We start from the raw sequence: 27,728 nt of genomic DNA on the forward strand, positions 1-27,728 counted from the left end.
TTAGGGTTGCATGCACACTTAGGAAGTGTTAGATTGCTCAAAACCCAACAGTATCCCCCCCCCCCACCCACCCCCATAAAAGCATGTAAAAACATTTAAAAGGTTAATTCAGGGATATGAACTCACCTGATGTAAGTGGATCCGACGAAGGTTCCAGTTGGGCGTTCGGTGTCAAGTAAAGACTTGAACAAACTTAGTGACCTATTAACATATTATGACATATGTTTACATACAATTAGTAAATATAATACTAATTAAACATGAATACACATCCTAAAGTGCGGAAAACACTTTGATTAAGTGCTTGGAGTGTCCCGGGAAACCTTTTAAGGGTGTGTATGGCTTAGATAGGGAGTTTACTCTTCAAGAGTAAACTCTTTATAGAGTTCACGGCCCTTGGACTAACTCCCCATGAGTTTACGGTCGTAAACTCATGGTGAGGGTGTTCTAGGATGCAAAAATGTCTTATATCACTCAAGTAATTAGGCTAGACTCAAATCTAGGGCTTATGAAGGGTTTAAGGCCTCACATGGAACATTTTTGGGAGTTTACGGCAGTAAACAAGGAGTTTACGGCCATAAACTCCTACTCACCCTTTCCTTTTGTGTTTGGAGGTCTTAAATGGTAGAGAATAAAGTGCTATGCATTTTCCAAGTTAAATGGGGAGTTTAGGGCATCATTTGGGCACCATTTAGGAGTTTACAGCCCATGGACCTTTCCTAAGGGGGTTTACGGCCGTAAACTCCTATTTCCTTGGTTTCTTTAATGTTTAAAGCATTTACATTCATGGAATTGCTTCTAGACATTTTTCCAAGGCCATAGGAAGTGTTTAGGGGAATTTCTAACACTTAAACTTGAGTTTACTCCCCATGAAGAGGAGTTTATGGCCCAAGCAAGTTCTTGGGCAGTAAACTCAAGTTTACTCCCCAAAAGTTAAGTTCAATGTGTTCTAAGTCCGTTTCCATGTATCATTTAGCCATATCTAAGCCTTAGGGGTAGTTTAGAGGGGTTTTGGGGCTTAAAAACCCCATTTAAGGGTGTTCACGATCCAAGAGTGTTCTTGGGCCGTAAACACATAATTTGGCCCCTATTTGATGTCTTAAACACGAATTTGCATGTTAGTTAAGCTATACAACAAGGTAGGGTAGATTGCTTACTCGTTTGTGGCTCGAAATGGATGATTTTTGGCTTGAATTTAAGTTGTAGAGAGTGAGAGAGTGGAGAGAGAGTGAAAAAGTCTCTAATGGACTCCACTCACCCTTATATAGGGTTTTGAGTTGGGGCTCAGTGGAAATCTACCCGATACTGCTGTTAAACGGGGCTTTTGGTCGCACCCGATTTAGTGGTCGTATTTCGACTTGGTTGAAACTAAAAATTTTCAAAGGAAAATTTTGGGGTTTTCTAATTTAATTCATCCTTCTTAAAGTCATTCAAAAAGTCCCAAATTAATTAACCAGTCCAAAAGTTAACGGACAGTTAAATAAAACGAGTCTTATTAACGGAAAAAAGGGTTAAAAATGACGGAATAAATTTCGGGTTGTCACAATGCCTTACAAACATGTTTCTGGAACGGAATTACTCATTCTATTACCTGGCTTTTACGACTATCTATCCTTTCCATTTCTTTGTTGTTCTATTCTTCGCAGCCTCACATATCTCATAAAAAGTAATTCTGAATTCCATAACAAAATAGAAATTTGTTATAAACTCCTATAAGGGAAGAAGAAAGATAAGACTAAATGAGTGTATGATGTTAATGTAATTATGATGTTCTTTCATCTTTATTTGCATGTTTCTAGCTTGTTCATAGTATTGTCTATAAATATTGTTGTTATATTTGAAAGTTCATTTTCCCTTTTTCATCTTTTTTATGTATATTTTAATCTTTCAAAATTTTTAGAGTAGTTGAGGGATAGTTTCTACTTGGGTTTGGGGTGAAGTCGAAAGCCCTAAAACTGGAGGGTAGTTATATTCAGAACCACTTGAATATTGAAGATTTTTGTTAGCATTAATTTCAATAATTATATGTACCCTAGAAGAGATATCAGAACTATAGTTTATTTTTTTATAACGTTTCTTGTATTTTTTTTTTTTTAATGTTCCACGGGTGATGGCTACAAGGTATAATCACCTCTATCTATGATCAAGGGCAATTTGGCAAATTTTTAAATATTACACTTTATTAAAGAGTACAAACGAATACTTTTGATTTTTTATTCCTTATGAAAGAGACAATGGTATAATGGTCATTCTAATATAAATTGTTTATTTTATTGTTTATTACTTTTGTGTCTACAACATAATTACCACCTTTTGATTATGTTTATTCAATATGTTATAATATTTTATTTGATCTAAATTTATGATTTTCGTTGTCTGGAATTGTAAGAGTCAGAGACTCTTTTCAAATTTTTAACACCATCGATTATTTAATAAATTTTGAGTTGTAAGTGCTTTAGATGGCAATCAAAGCTTTTGATTATATTTGATAGTGTAGTTAAAGGGGGTTGTATTTTTAGATTATTGATTATTATATTAAACATTTTTTTAAATTAATAACATTATCTTTACCATTCAATATGGAAACCATCATTCATGAACCCATTATCATATCAGCTTTTCCCTCTCCTTTTTCTTCCATCTTTCCCAACCCACAACACATGTAAACCTTATCTTTTTCAACCCACTTAACTCACTCAATTGAAAAAAAAAAATACAAAAAAACTAGGGTATAGGTTTTAAGATACATGGTACGAGAGAGAGAGAGAGAGAGAGAGAGAGAGAGAGAGAGAGAGAGAGAGAGAGAGATAAGAGGATGAAGCGGGTTGGTGAAGCTACATAAACAATCCACTTCTCCTAGCACACTCAAGCTAGAGTGGTGTCTTGGAGGTACCAATGGTACTTCCCAATTTTTCCATGACTCCATCATCTCTAACCAAAATATGTTAATGTGCTTTCATTCAAATGTTTATTAAATGTGGAAAATAACAACATTTGAAAACTGGGATGCTTCTTTCATTCTTTTCTGTACAAATCAATTTTGTAGATTTAATCAGCATGATGGAAGCAACATATGTTTTGCATCCATATTTTATGACAGTGAGATTATATAAACAATAAACGATCATTCGGTTATTGTCTATGAAAAAAAAAAAAACCCCTCAAAGAAGAGTGTGTATGTATAGAGAAAGGGAGATCAGTGAACTTATTGCTAACGCTATGGAGAAAGTTGGCAAAAAAGGTACTCACTCTATACTATTGTTTTCCATTATATAGTATATTATCTTCTATAAAATGCTAAAAATGTTAGTTTTTAGTTTTTTTTTTTTTTCAAAATTTTGACTATTTTTTTATTGTTTCTACCCAACAATTTAGTTGATGATGTTGAAACATTTTCAAGTGTTGGAATTGGTTATCGTTTGAATGTCTATTGATGTAAATTTTAAGTAATTATTGTTTATAGTCATTATTTTACTTAGATTTTTCTTTCATGTTTTAGAGGCATAGTAGCACTTATAATAAGTATTATTAAATGAAAAAAAAAAAAACACTTAGCAAAATTAAAACAAAAAAAATGGTGTTGATGTTGTCTATACCATGTAAATCACAATTACAAGAATCAATATTAGCACATATATATATATGGTTAAAATTACAAGTTTTAAATAACGTTCGTATCTTCGAAACATTTTGCATGATTATTTTAAATTAACAATTGTACATTATATTATACAAAATATCCACACATACAGAACGTCAATCAGATATTATATATTAATTTTAACTAATCACTATAATTTTACAAATAAAACATCTATCTTTGTAAATTAATAATTTTTTTGAAAACATTGATTAGTTATTAGGATTAGTTTTGCATTTACATATATTTTTTTATATGTCCCCTTCGTTATACACGGGTTATAATCTAGTTGTTATTCAAAAACCAAAGAATTTGATATTCTTTCAGGATCTACCATGAGTGCAATATTATTATACTAGTTTATAACCCGTGAAACCACGGTTATAAAATTAATTAATTTTTCATATTAAAAAATCAAAATTATTAATCAGTTATTTTAAATAAATTATTAATTAATAGATATTTTTTAATTATATAAAATTATAATCGTTGGTTTTAGTAAATACATGAAGTTATATCATGTTATAATCTATATTAATTTTATTTTAATTTTAATCTAATGTTATTAATTTAATATAGTTAGAGTGCAGAATTTTAAAATTTAAAATTTGAAATGAATAATCAATTATTAATTTAATGCAGTCTAATTAAAGTAGGAAATTTAAAATTTAAAATGGATAATTAATATGTTGACAAGTAGCATAATTGTTGACATATAATATTAATGAGGAGTTTTAATAGTATAACACTTATCAATAGAAGAATAAACTTATTCTTTTATTAAAATAGAGATTTATTTGGAAAACTCGTAGATTGAAAGTGTTTATTTGAAAAACTCGTAACCAACCTAAAATACTAACTTGTAATCGTCTGAAAACTAAACACACAAAAAAAAAAAAAAAAAAAAAGTTTAATGCCATTAATATGTCGGTTACAAAAGAGAAAATGAACTCTACTATATATATTCAACGATCATATATAATTTGGTGATTAATTTCCGTATTTTCTATTTATCAAAGGGCTTCTAATTTAATGGTATTTGGTGTTATCTTCTCTTTTTGAGGTGGAGTGAGGGTGAAGATTTAGATGAATTATAGGAGTAGAATAAAATAGATTTACAGTTCTATTTTATATGTTTAATAAGTCGAAATGAATTTATTGAAAACACAAATACATTCGTGTTCAAAATAAAATAAAAACACTTTGGAAAATGAATAAACTCCGTTATTCTAAAAGATGTCTTATCCACTTTAACTTTGATTTGGGCACGTACAATTTTGTTATAAAGTTATTTTCGAGTAGGATTTAATCTCCCTCAACCCAACCAAAAAAAAAAAATGCTTGTTCAGTAATATATCCAAAATATTTTGAAATATACGTGTAAGATCAAATATCCATGATGTTATAAAATATACATGCCATCTAACGATATATAGATGATAACGACGTTACAAAAGGAACATGTCATGCAATAATCATATCATATTATGCCCTTTTGGATCTTTTAAATGATGGGTGCCAAGTGAACATGCTAAGAACCCATCACAATTTAATAATTCAAATTTAACGCACGAATAACAGAAAGTGATATATATGTAAAAATAAATATAGAGATTCTGCATTATATTGATACATACAATAAAAACATGTAAATAACATGCTAATATCATTTAAATCAAAACAAATGTAAAGACCTTGTTATTGTTAGACCATGTGTCAATCCCCAAACACATTCATGAATAAAATAAAGGATAAATAGAGTCTCCAATTCTACTTTATTTTCTATTTTATTTTTTACCCAAAAAATATATTTCTAAAATATTCTATTTTTATAACTTTTATATATATATATATATATATATATATATATATATATATATATATATATATATATATATATATATATAAAATCAAATACACCCTCTACTAATTATATTTTAACAAATATATATTATATTTTTTTCATTAAAAAAATATTACAAATATATTATAATAAATAAAATGTTGTATATAATAAATCTAAATTAATTATTACTTTAATATAAATAACTATTAAATAAATATGATTATATTTATAATAAATATAAAGGTCGCAAGAAAATTTGATTATTATATTTTATAAATTATATTATCATGTTTAAGTCTTTAATATATATTTAATTTTTTATATGGATTCAATAAATAAATATCAAACTCTAGATTTACAATTAATTAATATAAATTAGTATATAATATGATATTACAAATATTAAATATTACATTTAAATTATACTTAGAAGATAAAAATAAACTAAAAATATATAAAGTAAAAATTAAGGTACTAAAATTGACAACTGAAATTTCAACTCCATTTCTGGATATATAAATACTAGGGGTGTGCGCGGTGCGGTTTGGTGTGGTTTTGAGTCAAAACTGCAAACCGTACCGCATATGCGGTTTGAATATTTTAGAAACCGCAAACCGTACCACATATGTTCAAAACTGCGTGATGCGGTGCGTTTGATGCGGACGGTTTATGTGGTTTAGTTGCGGTTTGATGAGTTTTTCAACATTAAATCTATCAAAAAACCAAAAACCTGACTGGGTTAAAAAAATTGATTGTTTTCATTTGATAAAAACAAATACAATTTTTGAGTTAAATTGTTTTTAATAAATTGTGACTCATGCTACTATAGTTTTGTAGGTATCATTCTTATTGTTTTATATTGCCGTTATAGTTGCTATATTCTTGTAAACCATTAGATCTTGATCTAATAGTGATTTAATGTTATGTATAGATATTTGGTTATTGTAAGAAATATATTTATATACATCATTTCTAGATCGTGATTTGAAGTTATAACAAAGTAAAGAAAAAAAGGTATATATATATAACATGCGGTGCGGTGCAGTTTGAACCACAGTTTTATAAATACAAACCGCAAACCACACCGCATAGTGCGGTTTGATAAAATGATGAACCGCAAACCGCACCACGAAATTCTAAACTGCATTATGTGGTGCGGTTTGGTGCGGTGTGAGTGGTTCGTGCGGTTTTTTACACAGCCCTAATAAATACTATTCATATATCCAAATATAGAGATCAAATGAGATAGGGTTAGAGGAGAATAAGGGAAGAAATGGGAGAAAAAATGGAGTATGAGGGTGGGTTGGAGATGCACTTAGTTTCATTTTCATCAAGTCACATGACACCTCCTAAAAGCCTATATTATAAGTTTATAAGATCATCACAATACAAGAGCATCTACATTTTTAGGATTCATTGTTAGTTTCAATTATTTAACTATATTAAAATTAAGGATAATTTATTAAGAACTCGAAGGTATTTATAACACCTTTCATGTAGGGGTGGAACACAAGCACTACAGTTAGGGGGCGAAATTAAGACTTCATAATCAAGCTATATAAAGAAATTTTATTTCGTTTAAAATTATGACATATCAAAAGTTTAAACAAGAAAACTAATATAAAGATTGTTAAATCGTTTATCAAAGTGGTACACGACGATCTTTTTCTTTTTTAAAATCTTCTACAATTGTCTCTAAACTAATCTTTTTAGCAAGTTCCCTTTCGAAGTGCAAAAACAATGAGTCATTTAAAAACTTGTCTTCCATTTTATTCTGTAACCTTGTTTTAATGAGCTTCATTGCTGAAAATGATATCTCTATTGTAGCAGTAGAAACCGAAAGAGTAAGTATAAGACTAACTACTCGATAAATAAGATGAAAGTTTGATACTCTTCTAGTCTTTATTAATCATTGACACAATTTGTACATAGATGCCAATAGTTTATAATTTGCATGTGGAACGACATCAATCACATAATGTTGAAGTTGTATCTTCAAAACTGTTTTCTCTTGTTCATTGAAATCTTCAGGATAAAACCTTTCTACTAACTTAATTATATCACCACCTTGAAAAGGCTCATCAACACTTTTAAGATCTAAAGTTTTTGAAAGTCGAAGTAACTCCGCAGAGCTATCGTTGAATCGATGATTTAGTTCCATTATTTGAAAATTAATTGTTTCGTAAAATATATCCACTCAGTAATGATGTTCAAGTGTATGATCACTACGCTCGTTACGAGCTTGAACCCTTCTACTAAAGTAGGGAGAAGACATATCAGGGATATCAATGTTGCGTTCCTGAGACAATGATGTAACAAGAGAGAGCAAACCATCCCATCTTTCATCTTTCATTTTTGTAATAACAATTTGGTAGATGCAACTAACCTCAATGCATTACAGATATCTTGAGTTTGTCTTTGTAAATCTTGACAAAGTAATTCAGTGATCTCCATTATTTCTTTCTCGAGGTGAAGAACAAAAATGAACTCAAATGTAGTAATAGCCTCATATGCTGAATTTGCATCGCCTTTGAATGCATCGGTACCATCTTCAATAATTTTAAGTAAAACCTTACAAGTTGGACTAAACATTTTGATTAAGCTCGCGATTGATTTGAGGTGAGAAATCCATCTAATATCACCAGCTCGTTGTAAGGTACCAATTTGATTAAGACCTCTACCTGTCTCTAACTCATCAATAGCAATCTTATATGTAATTTCCTCCGCTTGTGCATCTCTAATTTGGTCGGCACGCATGGAGGAAGCACCAACAACATTAATAACAAAAGATAATTGAGTAAAAAACTTATGTAATGCAACAACTCCTTGTGAAGCAGCCATTAATTCGAATTGCAATCGATGGGAAAAATAATGAACATAATACGCATATGGAAATTCATTTAAAATCAATGCTTGCAAACCCGATGACCTTAGATATTGCTTGCACCATCATACCCTTGGCCACGAAAAGACTTAAAATCAAGATTGTTATGTGAAATTACTGAGTAAATTACATTCTTAAAAGTTTGTGTTGTAGAGTCAAGTACATGAACAAGCCCAAACAAACACTCCATAACAAAGTCATCTTTATTTTAAAATCTCAAAAAAATTGATATTTGTTCTTTATTAGACTGGTCACGTGCTTCATCATCAACTAAACAAAATTTCCCACCATCAATCTCCGCACAAATCATCCTTCTCACCCTATAAGGTTTAGAACATCTTTCTGAATTGATGATGATATATACGATGCATATTTAGGAGTAGTGCAGAACAATTCTTCCATATCCGTGTTAAAATCGCAAATTGCCTTCAACATTTGACGAAAATTTCCTTTGTTTATGGAATCTGGTCCTTCATCATGGCCTCTATATGCTACTCCTTGAAAGGCGCACCAACGTACTGCACAAATAGAAGCTTTCAGTCTTAATCTATTATTTTTACACTCTTCTTCTGTAAATGTCTCAACACATTTTGTATATCTTGTGCCTCGTTTAACAAATCATCACATGATTTTTGTGCAACGTTGTGAAAATATGTACACTCAGTCCCCATGTGATGCTAAAAATCACAACTTTTTCCACCAACTTTCTTCCAATTCTGAAATCCATCTATAGTAAATGCTTGTTGGCCGTAGTGTCCCATTCCAGAAGGCTTGTTGAATAGAAAACATGGAAAACAAAACGCCTCATCTAAGCTCTTTGAATATCCAAGCCAATGATATAATTTAAACCAAGAAGCTTGAAAACTATATTTATTGGTTTTTGGTCCCGATTTTGGATATACAGAAAGTGTTTGTTGAAAGGGACCAAGATTAATATATGCTCTCCTAATAGTAAGATCAATTTCATTAATTTCAATATGAGGTTCTTTAAAAGGATTATCAGTATTAGGAATATTGGGTGTGGGCGCATCTTCATCCAAAATAATCTCCGATGGGTTTTCGGAATCTTGAGCAGAACTTGAGTGTTGTCGTTTAAAAAATCCATCAATAGTTGGTTGTTTTTTCATGTTGATATCTACTACACAACCAAATTTAGTAACAATCAACAAATATTAATATAACATATCAATAAATAATTAAAACTTTTTATTTTAGAAAGATAATATTAACTGCATATGATATAAATTAATTTTATGTCATAGTACATACATACATATATATATATATATATATATATATATATATATATATATATATATATATATATATATACACACACATCGATACGACATGTGCAAATAGATACCACAGATTCATCAAAATTATATACAAATAAATCTTTAATTCACCTATTAAGTATAAAGTAATGTATATACTTTTGTATATTATAAGTCATCTGCTCAACATGTACGAAGCAAATAAGTCAAAAGATACTTTAGAATTATGTAACATCCTGTTTATTAAATGAATAATAGATAATATTGATGAACGAATAGTCTCCCTAAATCCATATTATTATGTGGGGTGTTGGTTTTAGGGAGCCAAAATGTTATAATTTGATTATTTGGGGGTTAAAGCGTAATTTTGGGAATTATTTTGAAAAGAATCTTAGAAGGCAGGGGGTGTTTGGTAATTATTATACTTAAAGTGAAAGGATTTTTGGAATGTGAGGGTCAAATGGTAACTTCTAGGACAAGGATTCTAATGAATCTTGGATGTTGGGGGCTTCTTTGTAAATTGTAACCTTGAATTGAAAAATATTTCATATGGAAGAACTAAATGTGCTAAGTGTGCATAAGTCTTGTATGGAGCGGGACTTAAATCCTGTCACCTTCTCTCCATGGAACCCTAACCCAAAAACAAACTTGAGACGCCACCCTCACTACCTTCATCCTTCCAGCCGCGTCCCATGCCTGTTGAAGCCGGAGGACCACCAAGATGCCATCGTGGTAGTTCATGATACCGGTGAAGCCGAGAACCCTAACAATCGACGTCGTGACTATGTGCCGCCATGCTCAGATGCGCCCCGTTCTTCTACTTCTTTTCGTCTGGTTCGCTATCGTTCACGGCTGAAGTTCTGTTGCTGCCGACAGCTGGCTGTTAGTGTCGTTGTTGCTGCCGAGTTGCTATACACTACAAGTGTGATTGGGTTCATTTCATGAGCTAAATATGTGTCCGTATATGTGTTTCTTTTTTTTCTGCATATATCGTGCATTGTGTGTGTTTAAATGTCGATAACCGTGAAGAACCACCATGGCCACCAACCATGATGGCTGTCGTTTCTGTCACTTCGTTGCCGCCACCAGCCACCGTGGGGGTGTCTGTGTGCGTGTTATGGTGTTTATGTATGTGTTTTGTGATGTTTTAGGGCTACAGGAGCTTTTCTTGGCCAGAGATCCGAATAAAGACCCCACTGCCACCACCGTGAGGTGGTGGCTGCCACTCTCTACCGCCGCCTGCCGCCATAAGGTGGTTGTGCGTGTGTGTGTGTGTTTATGTTGGGATTTGTGTTGTAAATTGTAATCGGAGTAGGAATAATAAAAATGAAATCTCATTACCACCTTCGTGAGGTGGTGGTTGTCGCCTCCTACCGCCACCAGTGGCCTTGTTGGGTGGCGGTGTCCCTTGTTTGTGTTTTGACTTGTTTAGGATGCTTGGACAAAATGGTCTAGAACCATAACCACCACCGTGAGGTGGTGGCCGCCATCGTGAGTCGCCGTTGACCACCACTACCCGAGGTGGTAGTGGGTGGTGCCTGACTTGTGTAACCCTAATGGCCCCAAGGAAACCCTAATTGACCTAAAAGCCCAACCATGTGACTAATGGGCTATTATTGGGTTTCAAACCCTAAGTAGGGTTTGGAAAACCCTAATGTCATGAAACCCTAATTTTGGGGATTGATCGGGACCCGCACTTGAATTAATTAATAAACTTAAAATATTAATTAATAATCATTGGCAAATTAACCTAAGGCTATATTGGACTTAATGGATTAAGTCCTTAATGGGTTAAGTAGGAATACTTAACCCTAATCATCATTTCGTGTAAAAACCCTAATTTCACTTGGGCCTTGAGTTGGGCCTTCCTATTGGGTTTTCGTGATTGGGCTATTGATGGGCTAAGAATATAAGGATGGGCCTTAGGGTAAGACTATGTGAGGGTTCGGGCCTAATTTGGAAAATTGGGCCATAGATACGCCATAACTAGGCCATTATGAGAGGTTGGACCATTGGAAAACCAAAATTTTAGATTGGACTAAATGGTTGGGACTTAAGATAAGCCCATATAGAGGTTTGGGCCCAATCTGGAAAATTGAGCCATATGTTGGGCTTTCGTCCATGGTTTGACTTTTGGGCCTTTGGATTAGGCCTTGGACTGAATAAAGCTAAGTTAGCGGTAAAGTAGTCTTTTACCCCAAGTATGGAGTTGTGGTTACATATTGGAACCCAATTATTAATTGGGTATTGTTTTGATGTTGACAGCTCGGGAACCTATCAACCAGCAGCTCGGGTTTTACCCGTAGGACTTCAGCAGTGCCAGGTGAGTCTCCTCACCATACCAATGGGTCGAAGGTACCAAGGTCGTCCCATTATGTATTATATGCTATGCTAGCTGATTTTGTGCTATATGGTATGCTAGTTGATTATATGGAATGTGATATGCTAGTGGTCTTTGTGATACTTGCATGGAAGACCTCGGGGGTTCCTATGGCGTCTAGGTGTAGGACCCTAGAGGGTTTCCAAGACATTCTAGGTAAAGACCTCGGGGGGTTCCCGAGGCACTAAGTTTTAAGACCTTGGAGGGTTTCTAGGGTATCCTTAGTTAAGACCATGTGGGGGTTCCCAAGACATTGGGCTAAGACCATGTGGGGGTTCCCATGGCACCCAGTGTAAGACCCTAAAGGGTTTCCAGGGCATCCTTATATGTTTGCATGCTTAATTTATATGTTTGTATGTATGGTTTGATTGGTACTTAGTTAAGACCATGTGGGGGTTCCTATGGCATTGGGCTAAGACCCTGGAGGGTTTCCGGGGAACTCAGAGTAAAACCCTGGAGGGTTTCCAAGGCATCCCTATATGTTATATGCATGGCTTGTGTAGTTTATACGATTTATATGATTATGTGTCACACCCCCGAACCATCAGAAAAACAACGACGGATGCGTCTGGGGCGGTGACGTCATACGTAGTATCACAACAATAAAAGTAAACACAACCATTACATTACAATATGAATATTTACATCTGTCTGAAAACATAGTTTGTACATAACATTATATAACAAAAGATAAAGACGAGACTCAAAAAAAATGCTCAGTCTTCTCCAAAAGCTGGTAAGGTACCTGTCTATCGTTGCCCTGAGAATACAAGTGGTTTTGAAAATGTATCAGCATAAAGCTGGTGAGTTCCTAAGTATGTTTTTGTATTGAAAACAAGTCACTGAGTTTGTATAAATAGCTTCTTTCCATTATAAGTAAATATCGATTTTATCGGAAGCCGTTGATATCAAGTTCTGAAATACGTATACATGCTTACCAAGAAAATCCAAGAATTTTCTAACATGTTGGTTGTTTTCTGTATGAAAAGTTTCGTTCCGTTTGAAAACCCTGGTTGGCACCAGTATATGAGATCTTGATCGAAAACCCTGACTAACACCAGTAAGTATAGTAGTTTTATTACTTAATTAAAACTATAGAAGAAAGAAATTACGTAAACAGAGGTTAGTTTATACTTATTGTGAGTCGTATAACCATACTAATATGACCGGTGACCTCCTTGATGTTCTTCAGGCGTCGTACGGTTATAAAATTTATCACCCCAGGCGTGCCCGCTTAACTCCAGCTAACTGTTCAGGTGTGGGATTGCCGGTCCCGAATAGATCTATCCACAAATTTCACGCTCTCCCTCCCGGAGACTCTGGTTATACAACCGAAGATGATTTATTGGTACCCCGAGGGGCATAACGAAGATAAATCTCACAAGCTCATATTAACTTATTTACGTGTTGTTCGGTCGTTCTCAAGTTCAAAATCGTTTGTAACGGTGTAGAGTATGAATAATTATACACAAAATTATTTAGCAAAATACTCCAGTTTCGTATTCGTAGTAATGGATAAACTAAATCTATCATAGTTTATATGTTTGACTTTGCATGGAGTTTGAATCTGTAAGACTGGTAATGAAAATCCCAAACTATACCTATTATAGTTTGAATGGTTTATTATGTTCGTGTAAGGTTTTGAAACTATGCAATTATGATTTAAAAACATCCCTTATGCTCGGCATAATACAAAAGGGATAATTGTATCTAAACATTCGATATAAAATTGTTGTAATTGCATTAATTTTTAAGTTATGAAAACCTTTATGTTTAGCTTGTATCCCCCCCCCCCCTTGAAAACATGAAAAACTTGGAAAAGTGTAGGGGTATGAACTCATAGTTGGTTGGATGCAGAGGATTGAACTGAACGATGCTTGAGTTGATGTATGTAGCACTTAACGGGATCCTAGTATCAAATTAATACACATGCATATCTAAATTAGCAATTTCGTTAGACAAGTGTTACATAAACACTTGGTTTTGGTTAAGGAATGTCATCAGAAATTGGTTGGATCGAGAAAAATAGACTTTTTCCCATGAATGAACTATTTATGGCCATAAAGGGAGTTTACGGTCGTGAACTGGGTTTGTGGTCCATGGGTTTACAGCCCATGGATTTGCGGTCTAAGAGTTTACAACCCTAAACACTGGACGAGATGTGTGATTTTCAATGTTCCAAGGTCCTTTCTAGCCTCTTGGAATTATTCTAAGCCTTATACAAAGCTCAAAGTAGGGTTTAAAGGCCAATATTCGACCTAAAATGGAGTTTACGGCCATTGAAGGGAGTACGGCCGTAAACCCATTCCGAGTTCATGTTTTGGGTCGATTCTAGGTCAAAAATCAGTGGTTTCCAATAAACATCAAGCATGGAGGATAATTACTTACTGTAAAAGACTTGGAATGAGGTTTTTAGCCACCACACACTAGTGTGTGTTTTTGGTGTGAGAGAATTGATGGGTTTTGAGCATTCTAACACTTCCTAAGTGTACATGCAACCCTAATAACCTTGGATCTATGTTTGTCTAATTATCATGCAAAGTTGAATTCCAAGGTTATATTCCTATCTAGCATACATGGGGAACAATTTTAACTTGAATAATATATAGAATAACTTACCTTGTTGTTGTTTGTGTTCCTTGAAACCTTGTGAGCCTAGCACCCCAAGTGTGATGCCTCAAATGCTTCACACAACACCAAATGCTCTTGGAAGAACTTATGAGAGAACACACACTTCTTGAAAATCGGCCAAGCCCTCTTGTTTCTTAGTGTAGCCGATTTTGGTGGAGAATATGTTTCTTATATAGTGTTGACACATCTAGGGTTAAACCCTAATGTGTCATGACTCTTCATTTCCATGACCCATGGGTTTGTAACTCCCATGGAGCATCCATGGAGCATCCTATGGGTGGAACCCAACTTGATAATCCATGGAGCCTCTTAGCCCACTATACAAGATATGGATGATTTACATAATCAACCCATATATTTAATTAGTTATCTTTTGATCACATAATTAATTCTAAATTAATTCTTGATCAAACTAATCAAATAATATTATTAATATATTAGAACTTATAATATATTAATAATCTCCAAGTGTTATTTCTCTCATTTAGTCTATCCAATTGCATGGTGCCATGCAACCCAAATGGACCATGCCGGGTCGGGTCAAGTACATACCAGAAATAGTTATGGACTTAGACACCTTATCCAACAGTCTCCCACTTGGATAAGTCTAATAACTATTACCGCAAGTATGACTTCAGGAACCAATCGGCAATCGTAGCTCTTTACAAGGTTTCTCGGAACTGAGAAGATGATGGTACGCCATTTAAGATAAGTGATCATATAATCCTCTGTTATAGATATCAGTCGGACAAATACACGGAACAACGTCTTACTTATTGTCCAACAGTTTGTTTCCCGATTTCCGATTTGTTTGACAAAGAACTTAATTGAACACATCAACTTCGTTCTGACCGGGCCCGGTACATGGGTCAAAACAAAATCATCGAGGGGCCCATATATCAGCTTCTAATCCAAGAAGGAACAGATAAACTTCGACTCATATGTTTGTTCTACCACTCATTGAATTACACACAAGAGCACGTTTTATAACATCGAGTTACCAATGCGTTTTCGTACAATCAATGCATAACCAACTTGTAAGTAACAAATCATATCTCTAGGTTTGAAGACTTATATGATATTACCTTCTCACGATCACTCGAGATAGAATTCCATGAAGTGATTCCAGTGAGCGTGGGTTGAGTCCAATGCTCAGAACTTATGAGCACTCATGATTGCTGTAGCCTTATGCAAGACCTCTACAACCAACCATGATAGTCTTGATTCATACCTACTTCCGACATATGACCGACTGTGGAGGTTTGAATAAAATGTTATACCAAACAAAATTATTCTGGAAGTCAAAACATGCAAAAGAAATATAGTAAACGATCGACATGAGATAGCAACATTTTACTCATAAATAAAAACATTTTTATTCATCATCAGATGTCAATTACACTTTACAAATTTCGAGGTTATCTAACTACTAAATCTAATATCATCCTTTAACCCGATGCTTCGAGCATGTTGGAGATGCTTAACCCGAGTCAGTCCCTTCGTGAGGGGATCTGCCGGATTCTCATCTGATGATACCCTCTTTGCCACGAGGAGTCCTTCTTCGATCCGATGTCTGATGAAATGGTATTTTCTATCGATGTGTCTGGATCTCCCGTGATCCCTTGGTTCCTTTGCTAAGGTAACAGCACTTTCACTATCACAGAAAATTTCCATTGGCTCTTTAATAGCTGGTACAACTCCAAGGTCTCCAATGAAGTTCCTCAGCCACAACGCCTCCTTTGCCGCCTCGCTAGTTGCAATATACTCTGATTCACAAGTAGAATCTGCCACTATCTCTTGCTTGGAACTCTTCCAAGAAATTGCTCCTCCATTTAGGGTAAAGACCCAGCCTGACTGAGAGCGGAAATTATCCCTATCAGTCTAGAAGCTAGCATCACTATACCCTACAACTCTCAAGTCATCGCTCCCACCGAGGGTAAGGACCCAATCCTTAGTCCTTCGTAGGTACTTGAGAATATTCTTTACCGCAGTCCAGTGTGCCTTGCCAGGGTTCCCCTGAAACCTGCTAACCATGCTCAGGGCAAAAGCTACATCAGGTCGAGTACACATCATAGCATACATGATCGATCCTACAGCCGAAGCATAAGGTATTCGACTCATTTGTGCTATCTCAGCCTCAGTACTAGGGATTTGTGTCTTACTCAGTTTGGCGTTACTCTGGATGGGCAATTCTCCTTTCTTGGAGTCCTGCATGCTGAATCTCTTCAGAACCTTATCCAAGTAAGTACTTTGACTAAGTCCAATTAGTCTTTTACTCCGATCTCTCAAGATCCTTATCCTTAAAATATAGGCAGCTTCACCAAGGTCCTTCATAGCGAAACACTTCCCAAGCCAAGACTTTACTTCCTGCAGGGTTGGAATGTTGTTTCCTATGAGTAGTATGTCATCCACATACAATACCAAAAAGCTAACTATACTCCCACTAGCCTTGACATACACACAAGATTCATCTTCACTCCTAGAAAAGCCAAATTCCTTGACCTTTTCATCAAAGCAAAGATTCCATCTGCGAGGTGCTTGCTTTAACCCATAAATGGATTTCTCAAGCTTACACACTCTATTGGGGTACTCGTTGCTGACAAAACCCTCTGGCTGACTCATGTAAACATCTTCAGCCAACTTTCCATTAAGGAAAGCGGTTTTGACATCCATTTGCCAAATTTCATAGTCATGAAATGCGGCTATGGCTAACAGAACCCGAATAGACTTAATCTTGGCTACTGGAGAAAAGGTCTCATCATAATCCACTCCAGGAATTTGAGAGAAGCCCTTTGCAACCAGTCTAGCCTTATAAGTGTGTACTTTACCATCCATGTCGGTCTTCTTCTTGAAGACCCATTTGCACCCTACAGTCTTTCGACCTGGTACATTCTCTACCAAGTTCCAAACTTGATTGTCATACATGGATTGTATCTCTCTATCCATAGCCTCTTTCCATTTAGCAGACTGGGGGCCTACCATGGCTTCCTCGTAGCTGTTAGGGTCATCTTGACTTACTAGTATTCCATCACTAATAAGTGTCTCACCTTCTGCAGTAATATGGAATCCATAGTAATGCTCAGGTGCACTCCTAACTCTCGTGGAACGCCTCAAAGGTACAGATTCGTCAATTGGCTCAACAGGAGTTTCCTCCTCAAGTTGAGGGCTAGAGTTTGAAGTTCCTTCACTACTTGACTCTTGAATTTCTTCAAGATCAATTTGCCTCCCACTGTCTCCTTGGCTTATAAACTCTCTTTCTCGAAAGACTCCTCTTCTTGCTACAAAGACCACATTGTCACTAGGTCTATAGAAGAGGTAACCAAAGGATTGCTGTGGGTAGCCGATGAAAATACACCTCTCGCTTCGGGGTTCGAGCTTATCATGAGTCTCGCGTCTCACGAAAGCCTCACAACCCCAAATCTTGATGTGGTCTAGTTTAGGTACTTTACCAGTCCACATCTCGTGAGGAGTTTTGGCAACTTTCTTTGTAGGGACTAGATTAAGGATATGGGCGGCAGTCTCTAAGGCATACCCCCAGAATGAGATTGGTAGCGAAGCTCGACTCATCATGGAACGAACCATGTCCAACAAGGTTCGATTACGCCTCTCAGCCACACCATTCAACTTTGGTGTCCTGGGAGGTGTCAATTGTGAGACAATCCCACATTCCCTTAGATAGTCGAGGAACTCTGAACTAAGATACTCACCACCCCAATCGGATCGAAGCATCTTAATGTTCCTGCCCAATTGATTCTCGACTTCCTTTTTAAATTCCTTAAACTTCTCGAAAGTCTCTGACTTATGCTTGATTAAGTAGACATATCCATATCTACTGTAATCATCAGTAAAAGTCAAATAGTAACGATTAGCATCCCTTGTGGCATGTTTGAATGGTCCACACACATCCATGTGTATAAGGTCCAACAAACCTTCACCTCTTTCACATGAGCCTGTGAAGGGTGACTTTGTCATTTTTCCAAGTAAGCATGATTCGCAACTATCATCTGACTTTAGGTCAAACGGTTCCAAGACTCCATCCTTTTGGAGTTGGCCTATGCGTTTCTTGCTTATATGTCCAAGATGACAATGCCATAATGATGCTTTATCCAAGTTATTATTATTAGTAGAATCAATACACAAAACATTATTTCCTGAGTTATCTACAACAAATACAGCTTCATACACACCATCACAAGGTAATGCTTTAAAATAAAGAACATTATTAAAGAAAGCATCAATAGAACCAACTTCATTATTAAACGAAAAGGTAAACCCTTGTTTGTACAAAGCATGAAAGGAAATAATATTTCTTGCCATTCCTGGCGAGTAACAACACTTATTCAAATCTAAACTAAACCCACTACTTAGCGATAAAGTATAAACTCCAATCTTGGTGACAGTTGAAGCTTTCCTGTTCCCCATGATCACGTTTATTCTTCCTTGCTCCACATCCTCACTTCTTCTTAGTCCCTGCAAGTCACAACAAATATGAATACCACAACCTGTATCAAGGACCCAAGATTTCGAATGGGGTGAGTTATTAGAAATGATAGTGTAAATACCTGCATGGTTGGGTTTGACTTTCCCATCCTTCACATCCTGCTGGTACTTTGGGCAGTTCCGCTTCCAATGAGCTTTTTCATGGCAATAGAAGCATTCAGCCTCTTTTGGGTCAGAAGAAGGAGTAATGAAACCTTTCTTGGTTCCACTTGAAGAAGAGCCATCAAGGGTCCGAGCCTTGGTACCCTTCAAAGATCTCTTTCTCTTCCTCCCTCAACTTTTCCCGATTGCCAAAACCGGAGTTGAGTTTGGAGTAGGAGTGATAGCAACCGACTTCCCCTTAAGACTTGATTCTGCAGTCTTGAGAAGTCCCTGAAGTTTGCTGAGTGTGACCTCTTCCTTATTCATGTGATATGTCATGCGGAATTGATCATAGCACGATGGTAAGGAGCGCAAAATTATATCTATTGCAAGCTCCTCAGGGAAGTTCACATTAAGCTTCAGCAATCGATCAACATATCTTTGCATTTTCTGCATGTGGCTCGTGACGGAATCCCCGTCCTTCATCATGGTTGTTATCATGGAGCAGATGATTTCGTACCTCTCTTGTCGTGCACTTTGATGGTATCTTTCCATCAAATCTTGGTGCATTTCATAAGGGTAGAAATCCTCATAGGACTTTTGGAGTTCTGCTGTCATTGTGGCCATCATGATGCATGCTACTTTCGTAGCATCCCTTTCATGTGCCTAAAAGTCAGCGATCTCCTGAGGAGTTGCAGTAGTCTCATCAATCTCCTTAAGCTCCTTGTCAAGGACATATTCTTTGTCCTCATAGCGGGTAATAATCCTAATGTTTCTGATCCATTCATTGAAGTTGGATCCATCGAAGGTGACTTTCCCACACAAACTCATAAGAGTAAAGGAGCCATTAGGATTCGAGCCAGAAGCATTATTTGAAGACATCTGAAAGAGAAGAACAAGTTTAGTGTAGATATAAGAGAGTCCTTAATAAAACACCCAAATGTAATATTAAGGCTAGGATCCAATCACAATATAATATAACTTAGAAGAGGTATGCCGTAATCTAAGTTATACCATATTTGAAAGGTAGGTGAATGACGATTCACCAATTTCCACCACGAAAACCGAAATATTAGATATTAGGTTTTATTGGTTTTTAGAAATTCCTAGATTCTTTGAGATTCAATGAACTTTTCAAAGGCATGTTTCAATCTCGAGAGTGCCCTCCAAGTTTTGTGACTGGGATACCGAGGATCACAAAACGAGGTGTGAAGTAACCATGCAAATCACTTGGTACCCTTAAAGTTTATCACTCAATCGATGTGCCGGTAAACCACACACGCTCCACCGATACTATAATAAACCTTAAGTCACCCTTTACCTACCTTGTTAAGTCCACGTTAGTGTGCCGGTTAACCACACACGCTCCACCAACGACTTAGACAAAGTGTAAAGTGTAATTTCATGGATTAGCACCTTATTCACATTTTCCTAAAGTAACTAAGATTGGGAATTTAATAAAACATTTAGTTACTTTATAATATTCATCATACTTTGAATGAGAATTTATAAGTCCTTGTCTTACCCGTTCGGCTAACGACCCTCCACCAGTCAAGCAAGCGGTGGGTGAGAGTAGACACCCATTAAGTCACCATTTTATAGGCAACAACCTTATACCCACCTTATAGACCGGCTTCGTGAATGAGGCGTACTAGCGGTAAGACGACTTTATTCTTATACATACATATATATATATATATATACATATATATATATATATATATATATATATATATATATATATATATATAATTATATATAATTATTAAATCATCATAATATAAGTATAAGGGTTGAATTTTAACTTTTAAAATTCTAGGGGTTGGAACTAAAGTTTTTAACTTAACTTTACTTGTTCCAAAACTTGAGGGCAAGTTTTGTAACTTTCAAAACTTTTCATTTCTTGTAACTTATGAGTTTAATAGAGTAATAAAATGAAGACTCTTCATTTTTCTAACTCTTGTGTTCTTTTTTAATGGTTTTAATTCAAGTGTGACTCTTGGTTTTCCATAACTTGAGGACAAGTTATGGACTCCATTAAAACACATTATGATCAAGAATTAATCTACCACATAGGTTACAAATAATTCCTATGATCATCTAAAACATCATAAGAACAAGAACATGAATATGAACACAATCAAAAAATTACATTTAAAACTTTGTAATTTTGATAACTAGTTGTTGTGAATGAATTAGAAAGAACATTACACCATCAAAACAAGTTTTTCAAGTACCAAAACAGTTTAGGGTAATGTTTCTAGTCCATTTCCAGCAACTAAAATCGAAATTCTGCAATCAGTCGATCCTACTCGCCGAGTGCATGAACTCACTCGCCGAGTTGGTTGAAGATACACATGAACTCGACGAGTCCCCCCTATAGACTCGACGAGTCCACTCGCAGACAACAAGATTTTCGACTTTTTTTTTTCAACTTTTAAGCACAAATAAAAACAAACAAGCCTAGTCTCTGATACCACTGATGGGTTTTGAGCATTCTAACACTTCCTAAGTGTACATGCAACCCTAATAACCTTGGATCTATGTTTGTCTAATTATCATGCAAAGTTGAATTCCAAGGTTATATTCCTATCTAGCATACATGGGGAACAATTTTAACTTGAATAATAGATAGAATAACTTACCTTGTTGTTGTTTGTGTTCCTTGAAACCTTGTGAGCCTAGCACCCCAAGTGTGATGCCTCAAATGCTTCACACAACACCAAATGCTCTTGGAAGAACTTATGAGAGAACACACACTTCTTGAAAATCGGCCAAGCCCTCTTGTTTCTTAGTGCAGCCAATTTTGGTGGAGAATATGTTTCTTATATAGTGTTGACACATCTAGGGTTAAACCCTAATGTGTCATGACTCTTCATTTCCATGACCCATGGGTTTGTAACTCCCATGGAGCATCCATGGAGCATCCTATGGGTGGAACCCAACTTGATAATCCATGGAGCCTCTTAGCCCACTATGCAAGATATGGATGATTTAAATAATCAACCCATATATTTTATTAGTTATCTTTTGATCACATAATTAATTCTAAATTAATTCTTGATCAAAATAATCAAATAATATTATTAATATATTAGAACTTATAATATATTAATAATCTCCAAGTGTTATTTCTCTCATTTAGTCTATCCAATTGCATGGTGCCATGCAACCGAAATGGACCATGCCGGGTCGGGTCAAGTACATACCAGAAATAGTTATGGACTTAGACACCTTATCCAACAAGAATATCTATCAAAGATGAGATTTCATGGCATGAAAACATGGATTGATAACTTAGAAGGGATTAAAACAAGAAAGGTGATGGATCACTTACCTTCTTGATGGTTCTTGATCAAAACCCAGAATTGTAGAGAGAGAGAGAGAGAGAGAGAGAGAGAGAGAGAGAGAGAAAGCTTCTTAGAGGGTGAAAAGGCTGAAATGGAGGCCAATCAACCCTTATATAGGGTGAGTTTACGGCCAGGGGTGGGGGTCCATCAGGCACCGACCGCAAACGGAGTTTACGGCCGTACATGAGTTTACGGTTGTAAACTGGCCTTGGCCGTGAACTCGTGGCTTTTCGAGGGAATTGAGGGTTTTCGCGCGATTTTTCGTTTTCCGAGACGTATGAAATTTTTACGATAATCCTAGATGATTTACTTAACCCAAGAAGTTGACGGAAATATTAAAAATTAAAAATAAATTAAATTTCATTAACAGCAGTGGGTTACACTAACGGCGATAAATTTCGGGTTGTCACATTATGTGTATAAGACCTTGGAGGGTTTCCATGGCATCTCTATATGTGTACATGCATGGTCATGCGATTGATATGATTTATATGATTATGTGGGGTTTTCTCTGGGGAACTCACTAAGCTCTGTGCTTACAGTTTTGTTTATGGTTTCTGGTATCATTGTTTTGGAAAGGAAGGACTCAGCTTAATCGCAGCACACACACCTGTGTTTTCTGCATTTCGTGATTTTGGGATGAACTCTGATAAATGTTTTGAATTGGAAATGCTTTTGGAATGTTTGGATTTAAAGATATATGTGTTTTGACTGTATTGAAAAATTAAACTTTTACCCTTGATTTTTGGGTCGTTACAAGTTGGTATCAGAGCCTTGTTTTGAGGGATTCGGACATACTTTCGGCGGTTTTTGAACTCAAATCGAGGATTTGCAAAGTTTTCAAAAGAAAATTTTTTTAAGGATAGAATTTATAAGACAAGAAAGGGTGTGGTGCATGTAATCAGCCAAGCTCAAGTAAGTTTCCCCAGAATACCCACATATGTTATCCGTTATGACTTGGTTTATGAATCTGTGAATCGCATGCTAGTTAGGGCTAGGGATATGTCCGTATACATTGTATGAGCTGGTAGAATTGCATGCTAAGTGTTGAGTAATCAGCAATAGATTGGCCTTATATGTGGTGTTTGTAGCCTTGGCAATATTGGATGCCATGCTAGAGTGAGAATGATTCTTGGTATTAGTAATTTCTATGTGTATGCCTTAAAAATTGTACACAATTAGGATCTTATAGCCTTAGAATAATTGATCTAGCCTTATTTCCTGTTCCTTGACTGGTTGTGGTCCTAGGGTAGAGTCTATTATTCAACAGTCCATTAGATCCTGTTCTGTGTATAATTTGCATGCATAAGGCAGCCGACAATGAGGATAGATGGATGTGGATAACGCGAGTTGTGATATGTGGGCGGAATGTTTTATGATACTTCTTTGGATCGGAGTGCGACTGCATGAATGATGATTTCTTTGTGCTTTGTGGAACTCTTGAGTGATGGGGGTCAGTTACTAAGTGGATATGAAAATATCCAGGAGATGGACGGTTGGCATCACGGGGAGTTCTTCAGCAGCTAATGGTAGGGCAAGGTTAGGAATCTAGGAAAGCCTAGGATATGCTCCAATGAGTTAGTGGGGGCGGTTCAGTGAGTTTGGGAACCTAGGGGTAACCTAGTAGGTGCTTCGGTGGATATTGTGTTGCTGTTTAGCAGGCATTTAGTACATCATGGGAGTAGGTGACTTAGAGGATTCAGGATGATTCTGGAGGAAAGTATGGATAGGTGTGGAAGGTAGTATTAGGCCCGTACTACTGAAAGCACAAGACCCATAGTCGAATCGGGGAAAGTATTGGAGAATCTAAGAAGTCTGGGAAGGAGAATTCTTGGTTATGATTGGATTGTGGGATAGTTGTTGTTTAGAATTTGGATGAGCACGCAAGGGGAAGGACCAGGGTTTGGTCCCGGCTCCGGTGGAGAGCCAGCTAGCGGAAGGACTACCAGGATTTTGAGTTCGCCTTGGATCTCTTGTATAAGGCGTCAAGGATTGATTGTGCGATCTACTACACTTTCAAGATTAGAGACTATCTTAAGGGTAGTTTGTAGCCCGATTTAGAGCATAGATTGCTTCAGCTACTACAGCTCAGCCGTGGACAATTGAGCTGGTAAGTGTGCCAGGGTGCGAGACCCTGAATGATATGATTTCTAGAGCTCGAGAGCAGGGATTCGTTTAGAGCACATTGGTAAGAGGGGATCGGATCGGGTGCCTATATTGTAGGGTCCCAGAAACAGACCCAAGAGTTCGAGTCAGCTTTTGAAAGGCCAGTAAGGTCAGATTCAGTGCAGTACTTGCGAGAAACTACACGAAGGAGTTTTTCGTTTTAAGGGTTTTAGTAAGTTTATCTTTGGGTTTGTTTCACTACTTGTGTCTGGATTATACCTTCAAACATTGTCATATGTCATTTGCATACGGTGAGTCACAGGCTGGTTAGTGAAGGCCATTTCCCTCTTTGTTGGTTTGGAGCGTTCAATGTTATCTCGGTCTATGGTCGAGATCAGTTTAGAGACGTGATGCAGAAGGTCTATGGTCAGGATTGGTGACTCAACCATTATGCATAGGTTGGCTTTTGGAAGTGCTAGGGGAAGTGGTATACTGTTGAGCCTTTAGTCTGGACATCAATTATTTGGAATTTAAGATATGAGTGTGGCATCATTTCAAGGTTTTTGAGATTATTGGTTTCGCTAGGATTCAGGGAGTGTTCGTCTGATCCTTAGGAGTTTTCTGGTCTTTGGGTTTTGGGCCAATAATAGAACACTAGCATGGGTAAGCAGCAGGTTGTCAACAGTATTGGTTATTAAAGAGTAAAAAGGATCGGGAATCCTTCAAATCTCATGTATTGCGAAGACTTAGTCGAATCTAAGTGGGGGAGAATCACACAGGCATTCAGGACAAGGGCAGGTATGAGACCGGGATGGGATTTCTCATCCTCATTGAGGAAAATGGTGACCCAAGTGGCTATTTGGTTTGAGGGTTGTGTGAGTTTGGAGTTCGGTAAAACTCCCCATCATGTGAAATGCGTCTTCTTGGGGGCTTGTGTAACAACGTAAATTTTCAAAACAATTTTTCATTTTTCAAATAACATAAAACTCATTCAATATTCTCAAATCTAAAATTTAACAAATGCCATCATGATAAAACATATAACAAGATCATAAAATAAATCTTCTACCAGTGTGTACGGATCATGTTTGTGCCTTCCTGCGATCATCGCTAGTACCTTAAACACATAACACATAACATTGTAAGCACAAATGCTTAGTGAGTTCCCCAAAATACCACATACAACACATACGACACTCAAGGCCATAACTCTATGGGATCTTCCGATCCATGCGTCTCAAGGGACTTCCGTCCCAACCCTGGTAGACCTTCCAGTCCTACCCGTATGACCTTCTAGTCCTCATCATCTTGACCTTTTGGTCTATACACTGTTGACCTTCAGGTCCACATCATGGTACTCATAACATAGCATAACACATACATATCACATAGCAACATATATTACATACTCCGCATAGCCTATAAGACCTTCTTGTCACACATAGTTACCACTCTAGGTAAAGTATACTGAGAAGACTCACCTCGTATAGTGTCTAGTAACTCACATGCTCGGTAACCCTGTGACAACCCGAAACTTCTAACCCATGTAACTGATCTGTGTTTCAGCACTAAAACTTGAGTTCATTGTCTTTTATTAAATCTTGTGGTTCCATATGGGTGCTCTAGACTTAGTATAATCTAGATATAAGTCTTAGGATGGGTTGGAGAGTGTTTAGTATCACAAAATCGGGCCAAACTCACCAAATAAGGTGTGTGCGGCCACACACCCAACCGCAAACACCCTCAACCTCACACCCAATTCAATATATGGATGGATACCCCTTCATTCATTCATTTAGATGTTTCTCTTCCTTCTCTCTACTTTCTCTCTCTAAATCATCAACCAAGAACATTTGGAAGGCTTCATAATCGTGATCTACTCCATCTTCAAGCTAAGTATAGTGGAAAACACTTGAATCCCAAGCTTAAAACACATTATGTTCATCATATTCATCATCCATTGAAGGTGTACGGCTGCACACCTTCATATGGGGGCAACATACATTCAAAACTCCCAAGTATGAAGAGAATACACTTCAAAATCATCATATGGACTCAAATGAGGAGTGTACGGCCACACACTCCTATGTATGGCCGCATACACCCTCTATACGGCCGCACACTCTTATGTGCTACCTCACACACACTCCTGGCCGCACTCCCCAGCCGCACACTCATTTTCAAGACCATACACCCACTCTAATGCCCATATTTGGCCCTAAACTTGCATAAATCATTAAGTTTGGATCATAGAACACTTACTCTTAGTAATTCCAAGTCCTAAGGATGTTTTCCCATCATGTTTAGTCATGACACACCTTAATTCTAACTCATTTATGTGTCGTCATATGAATAATAGGGGCCATAGGTGTTCAGACCATTCGTTGACACTCGAACCCTACATTAAGCAGTGAGTTCATACCCCTACTCTTTTCAATGTTTTTCACTATTCTCAGGGGGATTACAAGCAAAGTACAAAGAATACATGTACTTTAAACTTGTTTTTTTTTTCATGTGTTGCATTCCATAATTCATATGCTTTTAACACTGATAAACATAACAGATAACAGTTTAAACTCGCAGAACACACTATCATATTATTTGTGAAAAACATTATAAAATGTTGTAGTTTATATTTTCACAAATGGTTTTCCACATCATATCAGTTGAAAGCATAACCTTTGAACTTGAAACATGAAACCTAGTACATTGTTTTGTCCTCGGTAACACTCCACAGAGATACACGAGTGGAGGATCATCTTTTGCGACATTATTTTTCTATATTATTACTAGTAAATTTGTTATTCCTATAAATTGGAGACACGTCCTCGGTAACACTCCTCAAGAGATACGCGAGTGGAGGACCACCCCCATAACCAGAATCTCTGGGTTAGAGAGCGTGACTTCAGTTTATAGATCTATACGGGGCTGACTACCCCACACCTGGTTGCTAGCTACAGCTGAACCGAAAGGTTCAAGGGTGATGAAAGTCATAAGGTGATGTGGACTACTTATTGCCATATCTAGTCTATC

General features: G+C 36.4%; 2 protein-coding genes across 2 annotated transcripts; both read right to left on the minus strand.

Annotated features, from left to right (window-relative positions):
* Positions 1-7,683: 7,683 nt before the first annotated feature.
* Positions 7,684-8,327, minus strand: LOC145010638 (uncharacterized). Its single transcript, XM_078969156.1, has 2 exons — positions 7,873-8,327; positions 7,684-7,825 (listed from the first exon to the last, which is right to left on the minus strand). Exons 1-2 carry the CDS (start codon positions 8,325-8,327, stop codon positions 7,684-7,686), a joined length of 597 nt encoding a protein of 198 aa, XP_078825282.1.
* Positions 8,328-8,685: 358 nt separating this feature from the next.
* On the minus strand, positions 8,686-9,497 carry LOC145010639 (uncharacterized). The gene is made up of 2 exons (XM_078969158.1): positions 9,059-9,497; positions 8,686-8,888 (listed from the first exon to the last, which is right to left on the minus strand). Exons 1-2 carry the CDS (start codon positions 9,495-9,497, stop codon positions 8,686-8,688), a joined length of 642 nt encoding a protein of 213 aa, XP_078825284.1.
* Positions 9,498-27,728: the final 18,231 nt, after the last annotated feature.

This window comes from Lactuca saligna, chromosome 8, assembly GCF_052625555.1.
Source record: "Lactuca saligna cultivar CGN05327 chromosome 8, ASM5262555v1, whole genome shotgun sequence".
NCBI lineage: Eukaryota > Viridiplantae > Streptophyta > Magnoliopsida > Asterales > Asteraceae > Lactuca > Lactuca saligna.

Coding starts and splice junctions, on each gene's coding strand:
- LOC145010638 (XM_078969156.1), bottom strand. CDS start 8,327: ATGGCTGCTTCACAAGGAGTTGTTGCATTACATAAGTTTTTTACTCAA. Junction 7,826..7,872: donor GATATCTGTAATGCATTGAG/GTTAGTTGCATC, acceptor GAAAGATGAAAG/ATGGGATGGTTTGCTCTCTC.
- LOC145010639 (XM_078969158.1), bottom strand. CDS start 9,497: ATGAAAAAACAACCAACTATTGATGGATTTTTTAAACGACAACACTCA. Junction 8,889..9,058: donor GAAAGTTGGTGGAAAAAGTT/GTGATTTTTAGC, acceptor CTATTTGTGCAG/TACGTTGGTGCGCCTTTCAA.